This window comes from Thunnus albacares, chromosome 4 (assembly GCF_914725855.1).
Source record: "Thunnus albacares chromosome 4, fThuAlb1.1, whole genome shotgun sequence".
Classification (NCBI taxonomy): domain Eukaryota; kingdom Metazoa; phylum Chordata; class Actinopteri; order Scombriformes; family Scombridae; genus Thunnus; species Thunnus albacares.
The window spans coordinates 13,260,506-13,287,260 of record NC_058109.1 but is presented as its reverse complement, the minus strand read 5'-3'; the positions used below and the strand labels follow the sequence as shown (position 1 = coordinate 13,287,260).

The window sequence follows — 26,755 nt, the reverse complement described above, 5'->3', positions numbered from 1 at the left end:
AGCTCTGCTGCACATTGCCCTTCCCGCCCACATGTGTCAAGAAGTACTGATGGCATGGATGGGTTAGGGCACATTGAAATGGATGGAGACTATCACTTGTCTTGAATATATATAAAAATACAGGCTATCCATATTCAATATTCAAAATTCTTATAGAATTTAGGGAAACAAATCCCCCCCAAAAAATTGATCCTACTAATAATTATTATCTGTGTAACCAAAGCCTGATATATCTTATTCATATGTGCCGTGGACCTCCGTTGTTTCTAAAAACACATCAATGAGCCATTCTGTTGATACTGAGTGATATGTCCCTTCATAATGATTAACATGGGAACTGTTGCACTATTTTGAGTCAATTCCACATACCCCAACTTGCTGGCATAAATACTCACTCATTCGCCGAAGTGTATTAATCTAAAAATAGTCCCAACAAATGCACTAGTTACTTCTGTTTGAATATTGTTGGCTAAAAACTACAATGCCCAGCTGATTTACCGACTTACTTATCCATCTTTGAAAATCTAATTGCATTTATGTAACCTGGACTGATGCATTGTTGCTTTTTTTCTTTTTATTGAGTTTGTTGACAGGAAAAAATATATAGAAACACCAGCCTTATCCTTTAAAACTAGGGTTATCCACTAATTCCAAAGATCTAATAGTTTGTTTACTTTTGCTTTTCCGATGTCCCCTGAGCTGTCTTAACACCATCCACAATTTGTTTTAATTTTTTCCAACTGTGAGTTACTCCTTTAATTCATTTGCTCATTGCATTTTCAGTCAATATTGTCCATTACCACCACGAAAATCAAGGAGATTTTACAAGCATGCTAGCATCTTTAAATACTGTATATGTGATATTTTTACTTTTCCAGTGTGAATGCATTACAAATACTATTCCTCAAAATCTTTTACAATGAGGACATTTAACAGAATCTGGACACAGCTCCTGTGATCTGAAGCCAGGCTGCGTTTTATGCTGTGATAGAAGCAGATTGCAAGCATTAGCCACACTAGTGATATGCTCACTGTGCTGTTTTATGGCCCACCATACAGCAAACTGCCTTGGAAAAACGTGAGGCCATAATAACAAGAAAGTAATCAATAGTCACCTGCCTGAGGCATATTCATTTTTACTTATCACTCCTGTCATGTCCCCCAGTACATGTTTTTGTCATAGCTTCCGAGCCTAAACCTCCCCCGCCCCTCCTCCCCACCCACTCACGTTGTAGAGGCTTTCTGTCTATCTGTCTGTCTACTCAGCATCTGCTACCAAAAATAACACTTGTGCACATAGTCTGTTTGTTTTTCAGGGTTGGTTAACTCAAAAAGAGGAGAAGAGAGGGCAAAATCAAAATAGAACGGGCAAAGACGATGATGAAGTGTGAGGGTCTTAGCTCTGTGTTGTCCTGTGTAAAATGTGCAGCTAATGAAATTGAAATCTTAAATCAAATTTTTTGTGCACAGGTGAATGAACGTTGCTGAGAACTGTGCATGTCGTAATGTGAGGAAGGAACATGGATGGAGTCACTCTGCAGAATGCTAGCTGTGTCCTCTGACTCGTGATGATAAAGTCTGTGAAAGATGGATTTAATGCAGTGTCTAGGTCAATGCTTGAAGTGGGAAAAAAAATAAGTGCCAGTATTCCCCTTATTCACATGTTGACAGCCGGTATTAACAAATTATTAAGTCTTACATTCTGAATTTCTACAGCAACTAAAAGACACTAGGAGATATTACTGATGTTCCCAACATAAATTTATTTAATCAAGGGGACAACCATTTCAATTATTAGAGTAAAAAATAGTTGACTATATACACTAGCTTTAGTGTTTGCCGACAGAGAAAAGCAGGCAGGTGGGAACAGGTGAGTGTCATGTTGTGCCACCTGGGTAATGCACTTTATTTAGGGTAATTATGAATCGCCCAGAGAACCTGATATGAACAGGGCAGAAAAGAGTAACAGCCAGTAGTGCAGGCAGAAATCACAGTGTGGGTGGGCACAGAGAAAATCAGATGGGCCTAGCCCGTCCAAGACCAATCACAGGCTACGATTAGGTTCTAAAACACATATATTAACCAAATTAGGCCATTACAACTATACTAGCCTGAATGCACCACAGTTCAAACATACAAACCTTATACTTCGTCAGAGGTAATGTTACAAGTAACAAGACTAACATTAACAGCATTGCATAGCCTGGCACAGCGGCCACATGCTCCCACACACACAGCTGACAGATGCAACAGCATCACTAATCAAGCATATGGATAGAGGTACACCGGCACCAACGTGACACTTGAACATAGCCTGGCACGGTGTCCACATACTGTAAACCACACACATGCACTTACACACACACACGCACACACACAGAGATGGCAAACACAGCAACATCAGCATAAAATACAGTTGTACACCCAACAAAAACTATAACCAATAAACAATAATATTGAAATAGGCAATAGGCTACTACAATCTGAAATTGTAAATTAGCTTAATTTTGATGATTGCAGCAGGAGATGATGAGGCTTAGTGTTGAACACTAAAATAATTTCATTATAAGGGGGAAAAGGCAGAATTAGCAGCCATGTACGTGTTGTTACTACTTTGCAGTTGTAAGAGGAGAAACCTGATGCAGGATTTTTTTGTGAATCTGGCAATCTGCTGACAAAATCAGCAGGGGGAGGAGCATAGATATGGCTGTTTGCAGCTTGCTCTCTCTCTCTTTCATCGACTGTCCTCTCTCTTCCTTCATTTTCCTTTGGTCTGTGGATTGCTACAATGGGGGGGGGGGTATTGAATTAAAGTTCTAGTTACAACCACAAAAAGTAAGCAGGCTAAGAAACCAAACTAAGTGACCTGTTCTGTCTGTCTATCGATCTCCTCTGTTCCGTTTCAGTACTGTGGACAGTGTGGCCCAAGCATACCACTATGTAAATAGCTGAAAATTATATTGGCTGTTTTTCTATAGATACATAAAGCTTAAACAGAGGGGGCAAAAAAATACAACTGCAAGCCCCCTCCTGGCACCGAGTCTGCACCAACAGCAGGAAGGCCCTGTGTTCAAACTTGACCAGGGACAACTAATGACTTCTGCAAATATTTCCTGGGGTTTGCATATTCTCCCAGTGGCCTCTGTGATCGACTGGCCACCTGTTCATGGTGTTCCCCAGCTTCACTCCTAGAAAATAGATGGACTTAGCTGTTGTCTGGTCAGTGAAGCACATTTGTCTCTTTGAGAAGATGCATAAATTTTACCCACATAATGGGGCATTGGAGCAATGAATCCTCCATCTGCCTTTTGTTTACCATCCCCCTGTGCTAAGCACTTATGCTGTGGAACAGTGAATTTATTGTTTTCTCATCTTTAATCCTGTATCTTGTATGACAAATGCACAAGGATCAGTAGTCTTGAACAGTAATCCTTGAAAACTGACCTCAAATAACAGTAATTGCCCACCACCATTAGCCTCTGACCGGAATGTAGATTGGCTTTTATTACACCTACTTGTCTTAAAACACTAAAACCACAGAATTCTCAAAGCATGCTGTACACAATTTCTTGATTTTTAGTGTATTAATATAGTTGGTGCAAAGATAAAGCAACATGGGACAGACAAGGGTCACACATTAAATTATTTCATATTTATTAATGCTGGATTTACCCTGCATTATGTGTAAAAACAAACAAACAAAAAAACACAAACCTGTTTTTTCATTTGCAAAAATAACTGTGGCTGATCTTGCCCTGATGAAACCAAAAGCCACAGAAACTGTCTAGATGTCTAAGAAGGCTTGAAGATTGGGTTCAAAACCAATACTTTGAGTACTGACCTTTTTAAACTCAACAAGGAGTACAGCTGCGTGCCCCTGAGCTGACTTCAACATTCTCAAACTATTCTTTAGGTTAGCTGCACTGTAGAAGTTGTATGCATCTGTGCTGTTTGTATATGTGTGAATATATTATATGTGGAAAGAAAAAGAGTATCTGACATAGTTATAATGCAGCTTTAGATACCTTGTATTAGTAGTTAATTATATTCTTCAGTACATTTTCAGGATAAAATGCATTGTATACTGGAATCAAAGACTGTTCATTATAGGCCCATTTGATTAATGGTTGCTCACTCACAATCTAACAGGTCATCTTTCTCTTTATGGCTCATCATCCTCTGTATTTTTGGAATAAAAACTGACCCATCATTAATGTAAATCAACTGCGATGTTAAAAGCTAATGTTGTCTCATGTCCATTTGTGAGCTGATGTTAGAGGTACAGGTCTGTCCATTTAAAACAGCCATCCTTCTATTATAAAATACCTCTAATTCATCTTCAGCAAAAAGCCCTGCGTCATTCTAAAAGTCCCAATAACAGTCACTGAGACCACTTAAAGTTACATAATGTGTTAACATAAAAAGAGGTAGATAACCTCAAAGGCTGGAAGCTTGAATAGTTTATTTGTGTGACATCACGTAACATAAAAGTTTACTTTGAGGCAGGTACAAAAGGATGTAAAGACAATTACAGTAATGCATGTGATATACAGTATATATTTTATTTTATTAAGGAAGAGTTCAACATATTGGGAAATAGATGTATTTGGTTTCTTGCCGAAGAGATAGATGAGAAGATCAATACCACTCTCACGGTACACTTAATATGAAGTGGGAGCTGGTCAGCTCAGCTTAGCGTAAAGACTATAAGTAGGTGGATTCAGCTAGTATACTGGCACCACTAAAGCCAGGATGTCACTGACTTGCTAATAAATAGTTCCAGCACATAACTCCCCATCAAACCACAACATTGTTTTTACATCACATTTTTTATACAGATTAAATAAACAACATATCATGTGTTATTTAGTGATCTTTAGAGGTGCTCGTAGCTTTGGACAGAGCCAGGCTAGCTGTTTCCTACTGCTTCCAGTCTTTATGCTAAGCTGAGCAAAGCGTCTGCATGCTCTACCTTCATATTTAGTGTACAAGCATGAGAGTCGCATTGATCTTCTCATCTACAATAACTCTATGAAAGAAAGCACACATGCGTGCCCAAAATGTTGAACTACAAAGGAGTCAAAGAGTGGAGGGCATGCATTTGAGGAGTTTGTTCAGACACAGTAGGATGTTGTTGACAGGAGAACACAGTTGCATAAGTTCTCATTCTGCGTAAGGGTGTGAACAAGGCAGTACATGAGTCACAGGAGTATGTATCGGTGGAATATGGCTTGACGCATCTCAGCTTGATGACTTACTGTAAGGACAAGGAAGGGTTTTGTTGGAAGATCAATGTCTCATCTGCATACAGGCTGATCTTACGTTGATTGCTGGATGGTTCTGATGCCTTTGATGTGTATGTTACTAAGTAAAGAGACACCATAAATACAAGGCAAGTAGGACAGCAACTAATGATAATTTTCATTGATGATTAATCAGTTTCTTTAGGAAAATAGTGTAGAATGCTCATTATCATTTTGTGGAGCTTATGGTGATATCTTCAAATGTCTTGTTTTGTTTGATCGTCAGTCTAAAATCCAAAGATTTTCAGATTACTATCATGTATGACACAGAAAAGCATCAAATTGTCAACCTGAGAAGCTGCAACCAATAAATATTTGTCCTTTTTGCTTAAAAAGTGACTAAAACAATTATTAAAATAGTTGCCAATTAATTTTCTACTAATAAACTGAACAATTAATTGACTAGTCGTTTGTAGAACATTTAAAAAGGTTCACTTGTTTTCTGAGGAGACCGTATGGATTTCCCTGGTGACATTTTACTGTAATAGCAGATATTTTTCTTATTTTTAATTTTTTAAATTTGATTTGCTATGTTTGTTCAGATTGTTACCATTTAAAATTTTTAGATCTGAGTCTGTTAGGTCTTTTAGGAATTAAGTTTTCCTATTTTTAATATAATTTAGTTGAAATTAGTTTGTAGTTTTTTATAGCTCATTCTAAGTTATCTCTGTTATATTACTTCCACTGATGTTTTTAATTATTTAGTTTTACATTCCAAATTAGCTTTCTGGTCCTTGTGTTTCTTTCCTCTTAGTACACCCAAAGTATTAGTGGGCCTGAATAGTTGCTTGCAGCAAGGCTTACAGATGAGAAGTGGTTGAGATAGATGAAATTTGTCTTTAAAATGGTGCTCTGAAGACTGCAAAACCCATTTTACTGAAAATAATAAAATATCTGTATTGTGATAATAATATGTATTATGAATGATTTGCTACAATAGACACAGATGGATAGGCACATTTTCTGGTTCACTGTGTATATTTATTTAAAGAAATGTAATGGGCATCCATTCTGATACAAGACTATTTTCTTAAGTAAGTGTGGCGGTAGAATTTAACACAGGTGGAAAAATATTTCTTTCCTATTTTTTGTTGCCTCAGGCAGTGTGTATCTCATAACATGAACTGATGTGATCATAAGAATTTGGGCACTGAATTTACCTTTCTGTATCAACAACAGCTTTTTTATGGTGCTTATATGTTAATCCCAGGTGGTTTATATGTAAGGACATTTTGGCCTGAGGTTTATGTTTTGGTAAGCCTCATCATTAATATTTGAATTGGATCCATCTCTTTTCCCCTTGGTTTTCCCCAACCATAGTAAATGTTTAAATATTTATGTAGCTTTAAGCTAGACCTCAAAGTTTTAAAAACCCACAGGCTTAAGTAAAATCAAACTGGTATGCTGCCAGTTTTTGACAATACTACTTAGTCGTATAGTTCAGAGGCTTCTACACAGTTAAGCATTGGCAAGATCAAGCTTTTAGACACAATATCTAGAGCACAAACTGCAGAGACGTTATTGGCAGTGGCATACTGGCACCTCGAGCTAATGCTTATGCTCTACACGCCCAGCTTATATTGAAGTAATAAAGACAGGCCTTTTCCAATTTGAAATCAGTATTACACCATGTTACAACATGCATACTAAGACATCTGTATCTCTGCTTTTTCAGTCTTTATGCCAGCTGACTGACAAATAGCACATTTTGTCGGGTTGGAAGCCATTTAGTCACTGAGGCAGACATTCTTTCCCACCACTCAAAGGTTGGGTGACAGCGAGGGAGTGGGGTGGAAATGTGGCTAGGAGGCGTAGCTCTTGGTGGTGGAATCATAACAGGGTGAAAAGTTTCCATGGAGCTAATCCTGTGATTGATGTGGTTCCATTAGAGAGGACCTCAGGACCTCTGAGTGGTAGAGATGTGGCACGACACGCCATCTGTGCTGTAGCCTCTAACCTCAGGTAACACTCACTGACAAGTCACAGTGTCCAGAGAAAAACAGTCAGCCAAATGCAAGTCTGATAACAGACATTAAGCTGACCACTATCCTCAGCTATTATCTACTAATGACATGAACTGATATAGTGTAGACAAAACACACACAAAGGACAGAGTTCAAAGTAGCACAATAGAAGCCTTAAACTGACATTTATCCCATTTTCTTTCAAAGACACAATCTAATCTTTGACATTAGGCTGGAGAAATTAACGACAGAGATACATTTTAAGACAATGCCCTGCACTTTTATCTACTAAACAAATGTCAGCATCTGAGGCTTTCTTGCATTCCTTCATACCTCAAAGCATGTTATCTCTGTAAATGCCACAACTAGTGGTCTCTGGTTGTGCATTTTTAGGGATCATTTCAATCATTTTGTTTGTTTGTTTTTGGACAAATTCATTTTATAATGGAAACTATTGATTTCAAGTGTCAAGCATACTGAGTTTAAGGATATCAGTGGAGTTTTCAAAATATAAAAAATATGCTATGCGATATCTGTATGGGCAAATTAGCTATTGAAAAAGACATCTGGTACACAGGTGCTACTTGAAGTGAGATATGGAGATTGACAAGACCCGAAGCCCAGGGAGCATATAGTAGGAGAGGCATAGTGGAATGTACTTTAAAAGTGTCTTTGTGAAGGTCACTGCCTTATCACTATATACAAAAGTATAACATGGATGTTATATAATGTGGATGTTGCACACAACATATACACAAAATAACTGGCATTTAAAGGCTGCTTGTGGTGACTGACACAGAAAATAGCGCTAGGCAGAAGGAAGCAGTATAAAGAAAGCCCTGTCTATAAAAGTTTAAAAGTAAATATATCAGTTGACCCTAAATTACTTCTCCTTGTGTTGTTTTGACAAGCGACCTTTACAGTATACATGCAAAAAAAATCACAGCTTACTATGAGCTAACAACTTAGAGGCTTTTGTGTGAATGAAGTTATAATTCAACTAAATAACCCATTTAAATGTTTTTGTGGATAAGGAGTTCAAAACAAAAAACATGTCTCTTTTCCTTCGTTTTTCTCTTCTCGTCTCTAGGTTCTTATCACTCCCTCAACCTCAGCATACTCAGCATGGATGATAAATTCCCCGCTCCCTCTGTATGTAATGTGAGAACTGCACAAGGGGATTAAAGTAATAATCACCCCTACTGTTGCTGTGGTCCAGAGAGGTTGCCCAGGAGGCTGCAAATTACTGCAGTCACCATTAGGACAGCTCAGCCCTGTTATGCTAACAGTAGATGAGACATTTGGAGCAGCAGTATCGCAGGAGAGAGCAATGCGACAAGGCAGGAGCAACTTACAATCAATATTCTCTGCCAACCACCTTTATGTATATGACCAGTAACATCCACCATTATGCGCTCAACCACAGTGCTTGACATAATTGATTTTGGCTGATCTGTGTGTGGTCATGTGTATGAATCGGTGTGTATGTTGGGGAGGGCGGAACCGAGACCCTAGTGAGAAAGAGCGAGAGAATGTGTCATTCGGTGTTTGAAGAGCCACAGCCATGATAGAGATTCACAAGTGTGAAATTGATTAAGTTTCTCGCTATTTCATTATTGCACATTTGCGGTCACGCAAAGAAGCATGGACACTCTATATAGCCTAGCGGAAATTAAACATTATTGTGCAAGGATTAAATCAAATATGTTTATAGGTAGCATGAAGATACAGGGGTGAGTGGTGGGGATTCAAATCAAATGATTCATCTGTAAATGCGGGTTGATATGCTTGAAGGATTTTTAACAAAGTTTGACCAATTTTATGTAGATCTACAGCTATTGGATGCACAGGAAGGTTTTTGTATTCAGTATTTATTCTTCCAGACCAAGATTTTACAGCTTTTTGTCATTGTTTCTCTAAAGACAACTGCTTAAAAATAATGAGAAGTTAAGACTTAAAATTGACACTAGTCCACAATGTTGTCTACAAAACAAATAAAGATCCGATCTATTAAAATACACAAATTCAAAGTCTAACAAAGATTAGATTTACAACCTCTTTCAGGAGAGATGAAAAATATCTCTAAATCCTTGTAGGGATCTTGAAGAGGATCAATGTAAGCAGGCCATTGGCTTTTATGACATGGCAGATTTTTCTTCCCTTTTTACTTCTTTCTCTCTCTCCTCCCTCTTTTCTCTCCCTCATTCTTTCCCCATCTCTCTCTCCTGGGGCATTTATGTTGATGAGAGAGGAATGAATCACAGTAGAAGTAGTGAAGAAATAACTTTTCATGTGAAAACACCTCAGCTTTTATAGCTTTACTAAATGATCCATAATGCGGGCGGGGAGCACTCAGTCCTGCAGATTAAGGCGGGTCGGAGTGGGAAAGAGGCTCAGTGCTGCAACCGTTAGACCCCTCCACTGAAGCTTGCACCAGTACGGCACCAGCTGAGATGGGCACAAATCTCTTTTACGAGGCTGCCTCTTAAATAGCTGTCAGTCTAGTGTCTCACACGTGGCGAACTCCTCCAGCTCCCCTCACAGTAATTGAACCATCTCTCCCAGAGTGCTGAAATGGTGTGGGAAGCCATTCCGACAGCCTGTGTTGATGCCATTAAACCAAACTCATGCATAAATCTATCTATATAGCCATCGTCACCCACCCTCCACCATATCCTCCACGCCCAAAAATCAACCCTCCTCCTTACTCCATTTCACCAGAGATGGCCCCAGAGTTAGTTTTCATCGGAATATTATTTACATTATCCTTCAAGGGGTATTGTGCACTGCTTAAACATAATTTGCAACACAGACTATATGCCTATGTTGTTATTTTTGATTGACTGTTGCTTTCTTCATGTTCTTGAGACCATGAAAATTTTGTAGCAAATTCAGAAGTACCATGTGCATACCAGAAGGACACAGACTAAAGGAATTATTCCCTCATTATTTCCATTAGAGTCTTATCTACTTTATGAAATTAGTTTTAATCTTGTCAACCGGTGAGATTTTATGTGCCATAAAAAGGAGTTCTTGTATTATTACAATAGAATAATATAAATAACAACTGGTAAACAGAAGTTGAAAATAATGCGTAATAAACAGCTGCCATTCAACCCCAATTATGTCCCAGGCATTTTTCTCCGCTAGAGGATTAAATGAATAACAAAGGCATATCCTCATAATGGTTGCATAGCAATGAGATGTTATTGCCCCTTCAAGTCCTTCGTGGTGAGGCAAGTCACAGGGAGAAACGCTGCCAAATACTGACACTCTCATGAATCCTCTCATGGTTTCAGCAAGACCTACAGTCACAATATGCTTAATTCATCAATCATGGTTTATAATTCAACTCCAAACTTCACATTTTGCGCTGACAAACAGTTGTAGCATCACACAAATATTAAACAGAAAAACAGTTGTGTTACTTTTTAATATTTGCATATGAAAATGAGAATGATCCTGTCTTATCTCTTTTAATATTGTTTTGACGGCGAGACCCACATTGTAAATATCTGCAGGCTGCACTGAAGGCATGAGGGAGTGAGATGACTAAATGTGTATTTGTCAAACAAGAGTCACAAGTTGGCTCAGACTTCTGACAAAATTATTGGGGTTACATATGTTAAAAATGTGACTAAACGTGACAACGAACTGAAAAATAATGTGTCATTCATCTCCTCTGGTTGAAAGTTGCACTTTTGACCTTGCCGAGTTGGGAAGGGTCAGAAATGCGTTACCTCTTTTGTACCTGTAAGAACACCCAAAGTGATGTCAAGGTGTACTTAAGTAAACAGACACCCTACACCAATGCAGCAAGGTAAGAACACGAGGTGCTGGGTGTCAGCAAAATAATTTCAGTTGGTATTAAACTACTGCTGTTAAGTTTTCTGTTTTTTGTTCATTTTTTAATTGAGCAATAACTACACACAAGGTATAATTGAAAATGTGAAGAATATGATGTGAAAAGTTTTTTTTGCATAACCAAACCAAACAAACTCAGCCCAAACAAATGTGCCCAAGAGGGAGAAGAAAGAGAGACAAACCTTTGTATTCTGGTAATTAAAATTATTATTGCTACAGTGCATGCTGTCTCATCTGAGAGTAATTTAGGATTGAGCTTTTAGTTGGTGAGAGAAAAGCAACTCTTTAGATAATGAATATCAGGAGCTTCTCTCGATTAGACATACGTCTCCTATTTCTGCTATATGCATTACATTCCAATCTGAGAAAGTCAATATTTTTTATTGAATTCCCACAAGTCCATCAGCAGTAGAATCTCCTTAAGTGAGACGCCAACCATGCCAACAGATACTGTAAGTAATGACTTCTCCCACTAAAAACACTGATGCAAGCCAGAGCTTTAATAAGAACCCAAGTGCCAAACTCACTGCCACACTTCTCCTTTTTAATATAAACACAATAAAGTAGCATTTGCATTTATATAGTTCTTCCAAGCCATCTAACATTGCTGCCTGCCAGTACCCAGAAACAGCTGAGCGTCAAACTGATTGTTACCTGGGGAAAATTAAGATAAGGGAATAATCCCATGGAAAAAAAAAATGACTTTGTTGGACCCACAGCAGTAGGGCCAACCAGGTAGAAAGAATTAGCAAACCCCTGCCTGTTGCCAGTTATGAAAATTCCTAGCTTCTATATAGCCTTATGTTTTCAATATGATAACAACAATATCACACTCATCCTCCAACTGGGATGCAGCATATCTTGATCTTCTAAGAATCACACCGGTGTGTATTTTGCATATTTGGATGAGGTAATGAATGTATGATACGACTCACAATATGAATTAAAAGCTCATTCCAACCTTGTTAATATGCGGTGCTTTGTATCCACTGGGAGCTGCAATATATCAGGATTTAACTGATAACCACACAAGGTTGTTGACAGCACCAGAATTCTTGATACTTTGGTGTTGCATATGAAAATACTGATCCACCCATCCGTCTGACCATTTCTGTGTGTCCTCATGTATCCCTTTTCACACTAGTTGTTTGTTAGGATGATTTGCCTTTGAGCTAATTTGTCACATTTCAGTTCAGAATTGCAGCAAAATAGCACACTCTCATTGGTTTCACTAGTAAGGTACACCAAGTAGACTGCTGCATCATATACTAGCTATATGTTAGCAGGCAGACCTTCCTGCTCATATCTACTTTACCTACAGGCAGAACAAAAAAAATGCTATAGGTGACAGCAACAGGATAGTGATCTGAGCTGTCTGATTTAATGGCCGGGTGACTTAATGATAATCCACTGGCCTCTCCCTCCCTCTTTCTCCCTTAGGAGCTCGGTTGGATGACAGGAAACAAACAGTGCTCTGACACTTCCCGCTAATTAGCATCATTAGCATACAGCCATTATGTGGCTGGACAGTAGCATGACAGGGCTCTGAGAAAGGCTACAGCGGTGACCTTTGGTGGACAACACCAGCTGTCATTAATTACCCATAGCATTGGCCAGTGAGATGGAGACAAAGACTGACTCCTTGTCCTTGAGGAACGTCTCCCTTTTTATCTTTCTTTTTCCATAAGTGAAATCATTTATGGAAGGAAAAATGTGCTCACACGCTAAAAGGCAAGTATGCTGTTGTTTCTTAACCTAAAAATGAAGAACCTTTAAGTTTTGTAGGCTTTAGGCTGAGCTTTAACTAAAAGGTGTGACTAAACGAGGAGATACGCCTGTGTATTTGCTGCCAGAGGCTTGTGTATATGCACACTGTTGACAAATAATATACTAAACTGAATGGGAAATAATGACTTAACCACTGTTACTCCACAAATCCCAATTTTAAAGGCTTCATGTGGAAATGACTTTATTCTCCGCCTAAGTGCCAGTAATCATGAGTAATTCTTTGTTGTAGATTTCTTGAGCTTCTAACAGTCTTTGAAGATATAATGTTGACGTTATGACTTTGTGTTCCCTTTCATCTCTGAGCACAACTTCTGTGCTGATGAGAGGCAAAACAACTCCGAGCATCGGAGGAGTGAAAACATAATTTGAAACATCAAAAAATTTGTTTGGAATATGATGTGCATAGAGATGAAATAGTTACCTGGTTCAGTTTTACCCAAATGCATTAACCTCACTCTCCCAAGTATAATCACAGACAAGTATGCATGAATGCACAAACAGGTACACAGTCATACACACACAAACACACATACACACACACACATAGCTGTTACTATACTTGTGAGTCCCCTTTGTAGACATGATTCATTCTCTAGCCTTCAACCTATACCTTAAACATTGCAACATGGAAAACCCTCAGTGCCTAACCTAAACCAAATTTTTACTTGACAACAAAGTGTAGCCTTCAAATAGTCCTTAGTGAGTGCTATATCCTTACTCTCAAGGTCAGAAACTCAAATTGGTCCTCGCAAAGACAAAAATACCGGAGTTTACACACACGCAATACCCACATCCCCACAGCTGCCCTTAAATATACAGTATACACCACCTCCTCCTCTTTGAAACTGGATTAATCTAGAGTTTCTCAAGTGACCTGACTCAGAAGTTTATATTCTATTTTTTAACATGATGTTACGTCTCTTTTCGACAGGAACGTCTGTTATGAAGGTTACTGCATCAGATGCTGACGACCCTACATATGGTAGCAGTGCCAGAGTGGTGTACAGCGTTCTGGATGGAGAAAAGTTTTTCACCATAGACAGAAACACAGGTAAGAATTATAAAGACTACATTTTCAGTCCCCCCTACGCCTGTTATTTCTTTTTCTTAGAAGATTTTCTTGTGCTCCTTATTTTTCTACCTTGAGCAATCTGAAGTTCAGAGACCATAATTCTCAGATCCATCAAAATTTGCGGCCAAAAACATAAAATCAATTGGCCAAAAACAAGCAACTTTATAAAGTTTCAGCCAATAACTCCTGGCTCCAAATACTCTAAATACCATATGGCATAGAGTTAGTGCCACCATTGAAGAACCTTCAAGAAAATTGCATTGTTAAAGTGATGGTCATTAAAAGCTTCAATTGGCAAAAATTGTGACAGTATTCAAGGGATGGAGTGAAATATCTTGACACTCATTGATTGCAGTGAAAACTGGTGCAGACGTGTGTTCCTCGGTGGACTTTGGTGATCCCCTTTACAGACTTTCCAATTATAATCACCAGCAGTTCTAAGGTCTGACAACATAGAGCTGAGTATGACAAGCTGAGTGCTAAAATAGCCACTGTACAGATAATAAAGCCTTTTCATACTGTAGGTGACAACATGGCCTTTCCTCTGCCAGCTCCTTAATACCAAACTTTAATTTTTTTTTGTCCCACTAGTTCTAAGACTCTAAACACAGAAATTGTGTCTAAATTATCATTTACCAATTACCATTATGTCAAAATCCTGGGCTCCACCAGATCTGGATTTAGCCTATGAAGAATCTTCCCAGCTATATATTTCAATATTCCCTGTTTCCTTACTGGTCTGGGGTTTATTGGAGCGATATGGCCTGACCCAGTCTTTCAGGAGTAGCTTAGCACTGGTGTTTGCCCCCTCAGGGAAAAGCACAAAAGTTTTAATTATATCTTTTTTGGTCTCCACCACTTTGACTTGGCTGGCCTGGGTGCCTGGATGATAAATGGCTTCGCCTTTGTGGGACTAAACCAGGAGACTGGATGGTTTATTCCAGCTTCTGTCTCACAACCCTCATTCTATCCACCTCCTTTCCCCATTTTGTAGGCGGACAGGCCAGCCTAATAGGTGCGAGTCAAGAAGGTCAAAATAAAGAGGAGACAGAACAGCTGTGAAATCTGCCTCATTAATATCACTCTCACTCACCCTGACAACAAGCTGCAAAGCAAGTCACTATGTTTTTTTTCTGTCGCTTTTGCCGAGCTGGAATTGTAGGTGTTTTTGAGTATTTGAGTCAAAGGGGTGAATCTACAAGGGCTGAAGCATTGTATGTAAATAAGGAAAATATCTTTTTTTTTCATTTGAAAGTAGACTTAGATATCATTTTTACATACAAAACTACTAAAATAATTCATTTGCAATATGCAATAGCCACTAAAACACAGTTTAATATTTGCTTTATTGCTCTTACTGATTATACTTATACTGTTATAATTTAGCAAGAGACAACTATACGTCCTTCATCTGTGAATATAGTATTCTATATCAACTTCAGTGTTCTATGAAAAAAAGTGTCCCAACCTTTACTGGACCTACAACTACCTAAGGTTTGTGTAAAGAGATTTGAATTATTCCAAATAAATACAAGATAAATAAAAAAGAGTTGAATATTTTCAGGCTTCTTTGGTCCTCTGTGATAGTAAACTGAATATCTTTGGTATATGGACAGTTGGACAATTTAAAGACCAGATGACTTATCATTGAATCGAGAAAATAATCAACATATTAATTGATAATAAAAATTATCATTAGTTGCAGCCCTAAAAACATCAGGAGCATCCATATTTTCAAGGGGAAAAGAACAAGGTAACAAGCACAAGGCAACAACAGAGGTGCTGTATACAGTATGAATGCAGCTGAAGTTGTTAATGAAGAGATGCACGACTTTATGTTCTACGTGGTGTAGATTTGTCCGCAGTGCTCACAACAGTGTCAGAGTGCAAGGACATCTCCAAGCAGACACTTGGACAGGTGCAAAAAGTCATACTGAGACCTTTAGCCTGGCAGTATTGCTTTTGAAGGTACACATCAGATTTACATTTCCATTGCCTAGTGGGTTGAAAACAGAAATGCAATTTCTGTGAGTAGAAAAAAAAAAAGATGGGAACATCATCTTTCATTTTAAATTAATATTATGCATCACCATACAGAGGCATTATTTCACAGTTGGTGTACACGGCCATACTACCCGGTTAAATTGGTTAATGTTAAGGCTACGTGGTACGCATTGGAATGTGGACCACACCGACTCAACTGACTGCATTAATGAATCCAGACCATGTAGACTCATCTACATGTAGTCTCTACCATGACGTTTGGGGCTATCATGCTGTATACTAGTTGCGGAATGGGGCTTTACTTTTGACAGCCCTAATTTAGATGCATCCCCTCTGGCCTTTGGTGGATGAAAGAGGAGCATGTCATCTGCCTCCCTCTTTAACTCCAGTGCTGCATGTACTGTATTTTGGCTACACATAGAACATGGCCCTGGGCTAAATGTGACTGGAATCAGTGAGTTGTGTATCCAACACAACACAAACCTTTGGGAGTGAGACAGCACACCAAACCCAGGAAATGCATCAATAGATACTGATGTGGAAAATCCCAAGGGGTAAAGTGGAATTATATTACTACTGCACAGTAAACCAGTCAGCTACTGATGCTGCTGCTGGGCCAAAAAGGAGAATGTCTCGTTTATATGAAGAAAGATCATGTGCTAGTTTGGGTGAGCGAGAGAGAGAGAAAGTCATATATAGAAATTAGAAAGATCCCAGAATTGGCTGCTTGAGCAACCACACATTTTATGTAAAATGTGTGTAAACAAACAGAATAATATACCAAATAATCTCACACTAACAAAAGAAAATCACCTATTTAATTAATTTAAGTACAGTCATGAACAAATTTACAAATTTATAGAGCTATCCATAATAATTATATAACAAAAATTAGCAATGCTATATAAACTCATACAGTATATTGTTAATGTATTACTCCTGTTTAAATACTCTTTAAATAATCTTTTTCCTTTATAGATGCCTGATACTTTCTGATAATGTTGTATTTCCATCTTTACCTCAAGTAGCATTGTACTTTTCTAATAAGGTGACTTTCTTACCCCTAAAATATAAAGTTTGCAGTTGCCTTTTTCAGTCCTGTAATGTCTTCAGGTATTTCTTTCAGACTGTGTACAGTCAGACAACCTTTACCAATAAGATAAGGCAGACTGCATGTAGCCTGAGAGGCGAAACCTGGGGTAAATCAGCACATAAAGCACACAGCGTACCACTCAATCCTGCTCCATTAGCTTTTGCTTTGAGTGTATTTTAATAACCTAAGGAAACCCAGATGATTGTAGCAACATTTTTTTTTATCAGCTTAGATCCTCTCTCATCTGGGCTGTGGTATTTAGACAGTAAAAGGACATATTTCAGAGAGATTTTAGTAGGAAAATCAATCAGAAACAATAAAAATGAGGGCAAATATACCTTTGAGTACAGAAATCACATTTGACATACCCCTTTACAGCCTGTCTGCAATTTGCCATAGTAAACCTGAATGCTGTTTTCACAAATGTTTGCCATGGTGACCAAATTGGTTTTTCAGACCTTTGTGATATCCACTAATAGATAAATTATTAAACCTCAGTTGAAAGGGGAACTAGATCTTTGCATGTAAATTGGAAGACTGGCATGGCTTAACTCAATTATGGGAATGTTTTTAACTAATCATTGACTTTGTTAAAATGTAACAGAATGTGCACTGTGGAGTAAATGAAGCCATTGCATTTGTTTTGCCTCTCTCTGCGTGCTTCCCAACTCTCTCAATCTTCTGTGTATCACTTTCTCTATGTCCCTCGCTTGGTTTTTGGAAATCCACTTCTCAGATTTGAGTGCAGTCTTACTCACCATGGAAGAGTTGTAATGCTGTTCAGGGTGGCTGAGGCATGCCTTCATTCTGCCCCTATATATTATTCATTTTAATACAGCTGAGCCATAAAATGGTGTATGCGCAGAGGCGCAAATATGACACAATCTCTTCCATCCAGCCTGTCTGAGTAGGTGAAATGGAATGCGCTGCACTTGTGCCTCTATAATACAGTGCTTAGCAGAAGTTGATATTCAAACTGAGAGGGGAAATATAGTTGGTTATAAGTGCTAACCACTAATGCAACCTTTCCATTGGCCTCACTTACTACTGCTACTCTTTCCCACTCTCTCTCTTTCTCTCTGTCTCTGTCTCTCTCTCTCTCTTTCTGTATGTCTCTGTCACTCTGTTTCTATCTCTCCTCCATCCTTCAATCATTAGGGATCATCATGACAGCAGTGGCAGATCTGGACCGTGAGACACAGGATCGTTATGAGTTGGTCGTCAAGGCAACAGACATGGCAGGACAAATGGGCGGTCTCTCCGGCTCCACCACGGTGACCATAGTGATCACAGACGTTAATGACAACCCACCACGCTTCCCACAGAGTGAGTGTCTCTCGCACATTTTCTTACTTTAGACAAAGAAAGAGATGGTGAGACACAGGTGGAGAGTGAAGAAATGGCACAGAGAAAAGAGTTGGAAATGACTTTGAGTGTGAAAGAAAGAAGAAAAAATTAAGAGTGGGAGGAAAAATAAAGAGGAATGTGAAAGTCAAGACGTAGAAACACTGGAAAAAATGATAAGACACACAACCGGCAGGCTGCTGACACCAATAAGCAATGGCGGCATCAGCGACCATATTGAATGGCCTGTGTGTAGTCTGGAAAAATGACCTAACTTAAATATATGGGCCAGTCAAGCCCGCAGCCCATAACAAAGTACTCTATCAATTGTGGAAAATTGATGCGTTCCACTGCAGGTTTGATCATTCTTTTTAAGCCAGGCTCAAGAGAGGACTGAATCAATACGGTTGATAGTACCCTCATTGTAATGTTATGGATTTGGATTTATGAATGTGAGAGGTTTTTTGGGGGGCTAAATGGCTTTCAGATGGCTTTCAATACACACGTGTGCAACAGTCAAACCATGCAGCTAAAAATGCACGTCACACCCACCACACAAACACACTTATTTCAACTGAGAGATACCCGTCTATGAAGCAAACAGCTGAAGATTCTGGTTGATTTTATGACATGCTGTACCAAAAGAAGTACGTGTTTCACATTAACTATGAGTGTACTAAAAGTTTGTCACCTTTTTAGAGACAATTTGCACCTACTTCTCAATCACAGACACATTAGCATGATAAATGCTACTCCGAATAATAATTTGGTTTGTAAATAAAATACTGTTTCCATTCTTGCCTCCATTCCACCAACTCCTTATTTTGTCCTCTTTTTGGAGTTAAACCGTGACACGATTACGTTTGTTACAGCTGGGGGAACAGCATCTGACAGCCTGGTTGATTGTATTTGATATGTTTCCACACACCTTTACTTATTTCTGTATAAATCCCCTTTTCATCTCTCAGTAAATCATATTTACCCATTTAGAGGGATAAACCCTGCAGGATTATAGTATCTTCACTGTATGGTATGGGAAATAGAGTTCAGAATGCACCTTCATAAATAAGATGCAAAGAAAGATGACATACTGTATATGTAAGGACTTTGATGTTTTCACATAATTTACCCCAGGGGATCAATAAAGTTTTATCTTCTTACTTTTATCTTTTTATCTTGTTCATAATGAACTCTGGCAGATCTTTTACATTTTCCTCAGTCTCTTCTGTCATTTAGAATATAGCTTCAGATTTAGGTTTGGCAAAATGTGTCAGCACAAGTAAAATTTATCATATACTTGTTCATGCAATTCACTTGGGTTTAATATAATATGCTTTATAATATTATACAATACAGTGACAATTACTTATGTTTTCTATTGTAATAGGAATATAGTATAATATAAATCTAGTATAGTTTGCAATAGGTAGTCCCAACAGAAATTGTTGTGTATTGGGAAAAAGATTTGTCATTTTGTACACTTTCTTTTATGTGAATGCAATGACCAAACTGACAGCCACTGCCTGAAGTCTTTTACTTATCCTGTTCTTTCAATATCCTTTCATCCCAACTTAATTTTCCCATTACCCATCTCTTCCTATTTACTTTCTTTATCTTTGTTACTCTCAATCCCTTCCGCTTCCCACTTTTCTGTTTTTGCTCTCAATCCATCTCTTTTACCAATATCCTCACTTCCCACCCCTCTTTTTCCACCTACGGCCATCCATCTATCTTTCCTCATCCTTCCTGTACTGGTGTTTTTCCTCTTCTTCTCCACGTTACCATTGTCTCTCATCCCTCTTCTTTTATGGTATTTTCTACACCTACACCTACACTGTTTTTTGTCACTTCATCCCTCTGTTGTTTTGCTAACTCCTTGTTTTATCCGTCCATACCTTGTCCATCTACGGCCACCTACTCCATACACCAGAGATGTACCAGTTTTCAGTGTCAGAGGGGGCGGCTGTCGGGACACCAGTTGGATCTGTCATTGCCACAGATAACGACATGGGAGAGAACACAGATATGAGCTACTTGATCACAGATGGAGGGGAACTCTTCAAGGTCACTACTGATGTAAATACACAGGAAGCCGTTGTCTCCATCAAAAAGGTAAGATTAAAGGAATGCTGAGATACTACTGATGTCAAGCCAGTCTTGATTTTTACCAGTATCATAGTTGACAAATCACATAAATACACTCAATTTTAACTGCAAAAACCTCAAATTAAATACCCACTTTTCATTGCAAATGTCGTGTTTGACGACCCAGACTCTCTATCCTCCTCAGCACAAAGCCAAAAACCACAAAAACAATATTGCATGCAGTTATTAGAATGCTCTTCCCTAGAAATCAACATGTAACCTCTGTTGGCTAGCATTTGACAAAAACTGTTTGGGGTTTTGTTGGCAAAGGTAATATCATTTTCTCCTACAGCTTAGTCTTTCTTCTCAGTGGGCAGTGAACAGTTCGTAGGTCCTGTTCAGACAGAGAAACTCAAGGCACACTGAAGAGGGGGAGAGAAAGAGATGATTGGTCTTTGATGATTGACCATCATTAGTTGTTCACTGGGGTTTGACAGGTGCTGTCAATGCCATATCTCCTCAAACGTTGAACTGTCTTCAGGTTTTTTTTCAGCGTACAGACAAGAAAACATGGGAAAAAAAGGAAGAAGGAAAAAAATGCAGAGTGCTAGCAGTCGCCTCTTTTCATTGAAATATAAACCGTTTCTCCTAAGTGACATGTTGTTGCGAATGGGCCTTCATGGCTGAATGAACCATGTTACACTCAACCAGCAGCAGTGTTTTGGTTCAATGAACGGTCAATGCCTTAATTATTCTACCTACCAGTAGTGATGACCTAGTGGTTAGCTGGTGATGTGGACGCAAATCTATGCTCATACATAAGTAATGTTGCAATACATTTTCTTTTAAAATCTTTGTCTTTCAGCCGCTGGACCATGAGACCAAGTACATGCACAATGTTGTGGTGGAGGCAGTAAACAAGCATGTAGACCCTCGCTTCGTGGACCTGGGCTCCTTCCGCGACCAGACCATTGTCCAAGTCACCGTGTTGAACATTGATGAGCCACCACTCTTTCAACCAGCAGAAGGCACTATAATGGAAGTACAGGAGGATGCCAAAGTAGGAGCACTGGTTGGCATCGTCACTGCCAGGGATCCAGATGAAGAGAATAAACCTGTCAGGTATGACAAGGACCAACTTCACCAAAAGTAAAAATACATTGCACCATTAAAGAATTGCAGAATATTTATCAGACTTAGTGCTTGTTCTCTAATTAAGGTGAGAAAAAAGGGTTATGGCTGGCTTTTATCTACATGAGTTAAATAGTGATGAAGTTTTCAAAGTTCCAAACTGTGATTAGTTTGTAATCGCATAAAAATACTTGGTCGACATTGGAATACAAACTACTTACTTACTAAAATGTGATGGTTAGAGCAGATTGGATCTTTGGGTGAGAGAGAAAGACAGATGACCCAAACGTTCAGATGTTGTACAAATGTGCATATGTGGTAATTACATTAAATTTTCCTTAAATTAAAACAATTTTGTTCTGTTAATAATACAAAAATATATGAATAAGCAAGAAAGAGTTAAATTTACTACAGAATAAGTAACAACTGCTTTTTAAAAAAAGTCAGTGACTTGATAAAATATTGTGTGTAGTTGGCATGTAAACCAAACCAAAAATTTTGTTGAAAGATAGCCTTATTGCTAAATATGAACGACAATATCACAAAAAGTAACATTCTCTATGACAAAAACTACATCATGTCTGAGGCTTGGACAGGGCACTACAGCACTGCAACAAGTACAGCCACTATCATGTCCACTATCATGCACATACTGTATCACGCATCTACTATATATTGTTTTACCACCCTAAATATATTTTTATTGGAATAAAATTATACAATGAAAAACGTAACTTTAGAGTCCCATAATTCACGAGCCATGAATGGATAGATAGGTACCTGGTGGGCTTAAGAGCAAAATCTTTTTTTCTTTTTTTTTCTAACAATTCCTCTTGAAGATGGAATGAAAGCCCAAGAAAACTGTGAACAGTGGGACTTGTACGATGGATAAAGCTGTGTAGTGTATCTCTTTTTTCTCTCAGATCACGGTGTGTGATAAAAACAATATCATCTGGTAATCTGTATCAAGGTCTGTGGTTTATATGTCCTCAGAAGAGCAATTGCAGTGTGAGAGGGGAATATAGATAAGGGCTAAGACAGTCTCACTGACAGAGTGTACACCGACACACGCAGGGCCTGTGCAAATTACCTCGATTAAAAATGCATGAGGCTCAGAGTTCCAGGTGTAATAAAGTACAACACAATGGCAGCACTGTCGTTCACCAGTGTCTTGGCAGCCCAGAGCCAAAAGAGTGTGTGTGATACGTGTGCTAGCATATATGAGTGTGTGTGTGTTGAAGTGTGTGCATGTATTTGAGTAAGTGAATGGGTGAGTAAGAGGAAAGGAGGGAGTGAGGTTGGCGAGAAGCCACCTACCGGGCAAAGTTACTGATCTCATAGCCTCTGGCATTAGGCAACACACCCTCTTTAAACTCTGCATAATATGCACCCTGAGTGATGATGTTTTAGTGCAAAATATCCATGCACTGTGTTTTGCAACAGTAAAAACAAGCTGCAAATGGAACTACTCTTCATCTTACAACTAAAGCAAACAAAATCTAACATACAAGGATTCAACCAGGTAAATCAAACAGCTGGCACACAACTTAGATACACTTGTCAAAAGATGCTCTTTGAAACAGGACAAGCATGAAAAAGAGATTATCGTCAAATTTTAAGGACATAAATACTACTTTGTGGAATGTGGATGTGGTTCTGATGGGTAAGAGACTTAGTGTTTATGTGCAAAACGATTGTTAAATGACTAAAAATATGGTTATAACATTCCCCCACAAAAATCATCATATACTGTAAACCAATTATTCTTTTGTTTCATCATGGTAGGAGTGTGGGGAGACAAAGATAGACAAAAACAATTTGTTTTGAGTCTGTCATCTGAATCCAATTCTTAAGAAAAAAAGAAATTGTGCAGCGCAATCTGAAATTTAGCAAAGGAGAGATAAATTCAATTTTAATGTTTATACTTTAGACAGATGTCAATGCCAGATGTAAATGAAAGCCAGCCAAATCTAATTAGTGTTGTAAATGGGATCTGTGTTAATACTAGATGTAAAAGGGCTGTTCACTGACAGATACATGGATGCATATACTGTACATGTTGTTGTATATGTGCATCACTGCCATGGTGTTGCTGTAAATGAATGTTGATTTTAATTCAAACTAAGGTTGTTTTGAAGGTATTTTATCCATATCTAGTTAGCCAATGACTTATAATTAATAAAATAATTATTTTCTTCCTGTAGTTAATAATCAAAATCAGTGTCATTATTGACATTCAGGGACATGAAGTAAATACAAATGCTGACGAATTATTTAAATATACCGTAAATCATATATAAAGTATAAATCAGAAAGCCATTTAATCAATGTGCTCTTCTCTACATCACACTAGTTTATTATATGTTTCCTTTGACATTATGTTTCACACTGTAGACCTGGGAGAATGCTGGCTGGCATGTTTGTCAGAGAGGTCTTAAGAGCTGATAAAGCCCATGGTACTTAACTATGGTTTATGTGGGTATAAGCCAGCTGTGAGCGTGCGTGTGCAGTGAGGGGAAGGAACTAAGAACAAAGAAACCTTTCAGCAGATTTCTGTTGACTCACCAATCTTTTGAAAGCACCAAGTACCCCAAAGAAGGAAAGATGCATTTGTCTTTTTTTCTAGAGTGCACAATGAAATTTTAATGTTTATTTTCTTACTCTGAATAGGCGAAAAAAAAGTCACTATATGGAGGCTTGCAGTGACGGGACACGGTGTTATTAGGGTCACAGGACCTGTGACAAGACTCCAGTAAATGCCGTCAAAATATAATTACTCTAACCTTGGTGCCTTCTCTAGAAGTTATTATTATTTAGCGAAGCCCAAAGTTAACTCTCCAAGTATTGGTTAAGCACTTAAGAAAAATGTACAAAGACCTAAATTAAAGGCTTTGAAAAGTGAAATCCCTCTTTACTTATTGACTCTTCTTAATAACCCATTGTCTCTCTCTTTCCTCTCACTTACTGTCTCTCTCTCTCTCTCTCAACATCTATGTCTTATTTTTTCATATATATTGTTACAGGTTCTCCATCGAGCGGACCACAGACCAGGAGATGATCTTCCATATTGATCCTGATTCTGGTGCCATCACACTGGGCAAGATTTTGGACCGAGAGACCGCAGGCTGGCACAATATCACTGTGAAGGCAGTAGAAGCAGGTACATCCCTTCCCAATCGAAAATGATCTTATCACACATAGGATTTGTACATCTTCATACTACTATGAAGAGTGTGATATTATTATCGTCTGATGAGCTCTTCACCCTGTCAACATTTTCATCCCACAAAGTCAGTATAATTGTCTCTATCAGGTACAGTAGGAGCCAAAATGATTTTAAAAAGGTTTTGATATTCCTATGTGCTCGCTATGATCATTTTGGATCTCAGCATGTCAAAACAAGGCTGGAAGAAACCCTTAATGGGTTGCAGCAGGATACAGCGGACAAATTTATCAGCATTGGAATGAGCAAATAATTAAACTTAATCTTGATAATCATTCACAATCACAATTAATCTAGCAGCCATATGCTCTTCTCATATCACTGAAGGGAACTAGAAAAACTACAACTTAGATGACGGGCAACGAAAATTGTTCAGCTGATGATTGGCAAGCCTTGTTGACACCCAGCACCTGCCAGTGATGGAGACTGTACAAGTTGAATTAGCTGTCCAGCATTTGCTGACTCCCATCAGAGGTGATAAAGGGTGACAACCTCAGACTGTGATCATTAGCTACCAAAGCTTTTCGCACTTTTTCAGCTGTAGAATGTTGTTGCTTTTTGAGAAAGACAGGAAAGAAGAAGGAAATATATGGTAGTGAAATGGACATAAGATTTTAACAACTTTGTCATCTAAGAATGAATATACAGTAAGTCTCATGAGAAAAAAATGACTTAATAACAATAATAATTAATCATAATTAATTCTAAAATCAGTAATTATAGGTGTAGGCAAATTGTACTTGTGCATTTTTGTGAGTTATAGTTTTCCATATTGTAGCATGTACTGGTAAATGTTTTACGTGTGAATGAAAAATATGCTTTTAATGTTCAGAATTGAAAACATAGCCCTGTTTCTGAATTTGATAGTGACAGCAGGTTCCAATCCTATGTTTTGAGCTACTGTTTTCTTGACATTTGGATCACAAAATTGCAACTTCACTGTACTGTATATTAGTAAAAGTAATGCTACTGTTCTGTTTGAAATCTGTGCTGAGATAGTTTTCATTTATTCTGCCAAGCCATCAGGGACATCATCCTCAGTGGTATCCATCAACGCACTGTCAGCGTCATCTTTCTGATACCAGGGAGAAAATACAGTCATCATTTTATCACTTGTCTTAGATCTGACAAACACATCACTGAAAATGAAGGAAGAATTTAGATTTTTTTTGCAATGGGTCTTTTTGTCATAGCAAAGAAAATGAACAATGTAATAACTTGGAAAAGCTGAGAAGTTATAACTATACCATTTGAAGTAAACTTGAGAAAGGAGGGGGCTGGGTATTCCCTGCTTTTTCAATCTTATACAGATGAAGTGATTTTGTGATTGCAGTGAAAGCAGAGGAGATTGCATTCTGCATCTAACTGGTATCAACCATCACAAACACAAAAAGAAGAAAACAATGCACATAAACAAAGTTGATTTCAAAATGTCTTCATATTTGTTCGTCTCTCATATAGCCTCACATTGTGATTACTCCAATAATCAATACAGCCTAAACTGAATAGTACTTACCAGACACACATGTGCAAGTCGGAAGCAAGTCTCAAGTTACTGTGGTGAGAATCAAGCAAGTCGAGTCCCTGCTACATATAAGTCAAGCAAGACAAGTCAAGTCATCGCTCAGGTCGAGCAAGTCATAGGTCAAGTCATATGAAATTCTGATGATCTATCCCAGTTTCCATACACATTTAAATAGGTTAAAAGACAGTGGTCATGAAAAGTTGAGTTTTATTTTCAACATTAACGAAAATTTTTGACATTTTGTGGCAATCATTAACAAACCTCCTAAATGAACAACAATGGAGAGTCGGGCTCTGAAGTTATAACATAGCACTATAGCTCTAAAGGGCTCTAAAGTGCAAACAGAAGTACGACAAAAA

The 26,755-nt window shown here is 38.2% G+C and overlaps 1 protein-coding gene and 1 long non-coding RNA gene across 2 annotated transcripts in view; one reads left to right on the top strand and one right to left on the bottom strand.

Moving 5' to 3' along the window:
* Nucleotides 1–26,755, top strand: part of LOC122981461 (cadherin-22-like) — a 181,090-nt gene that overhangs the window by 116,073 nt on the left and 38,262 nt on the right. The window contains exons 5-9 of the mRNA XM_044350209.1: nt 13,851–13,970; nt 18,247–18,414; nt 20,363–20,544; nt 21,383–21,639; nt 24,672–24,808. Coding sequence (XP_044206144.1) covers nt 13,851–13,970; nt 18,247–18,414; nt 20,363–20,544; nt 21,383–21,639; nt 24,672–24,808 — 864 coding nt within the window. The remainder of the gene's footprint in view (nt 1–13,850; nt 13,971–18,246; nt 18,415–20,362; nt 20,545–21,382; nt 21,640–24,671; nt 24,809–26,755) is intronic.
* LOC122981463 lies at nt 200–24,884 on the bottom strand. Its single transcript, XR_006403242.1, has 3 exons — nt 24,872–24,884; nt 15,394–15,402; nt 200–290 (listed from the first exon to the last, which is right to left on the bottom strand). It is a non-coding gene; the product is annotated as an uncharacterized LOC122981463 (long non-coding RNA).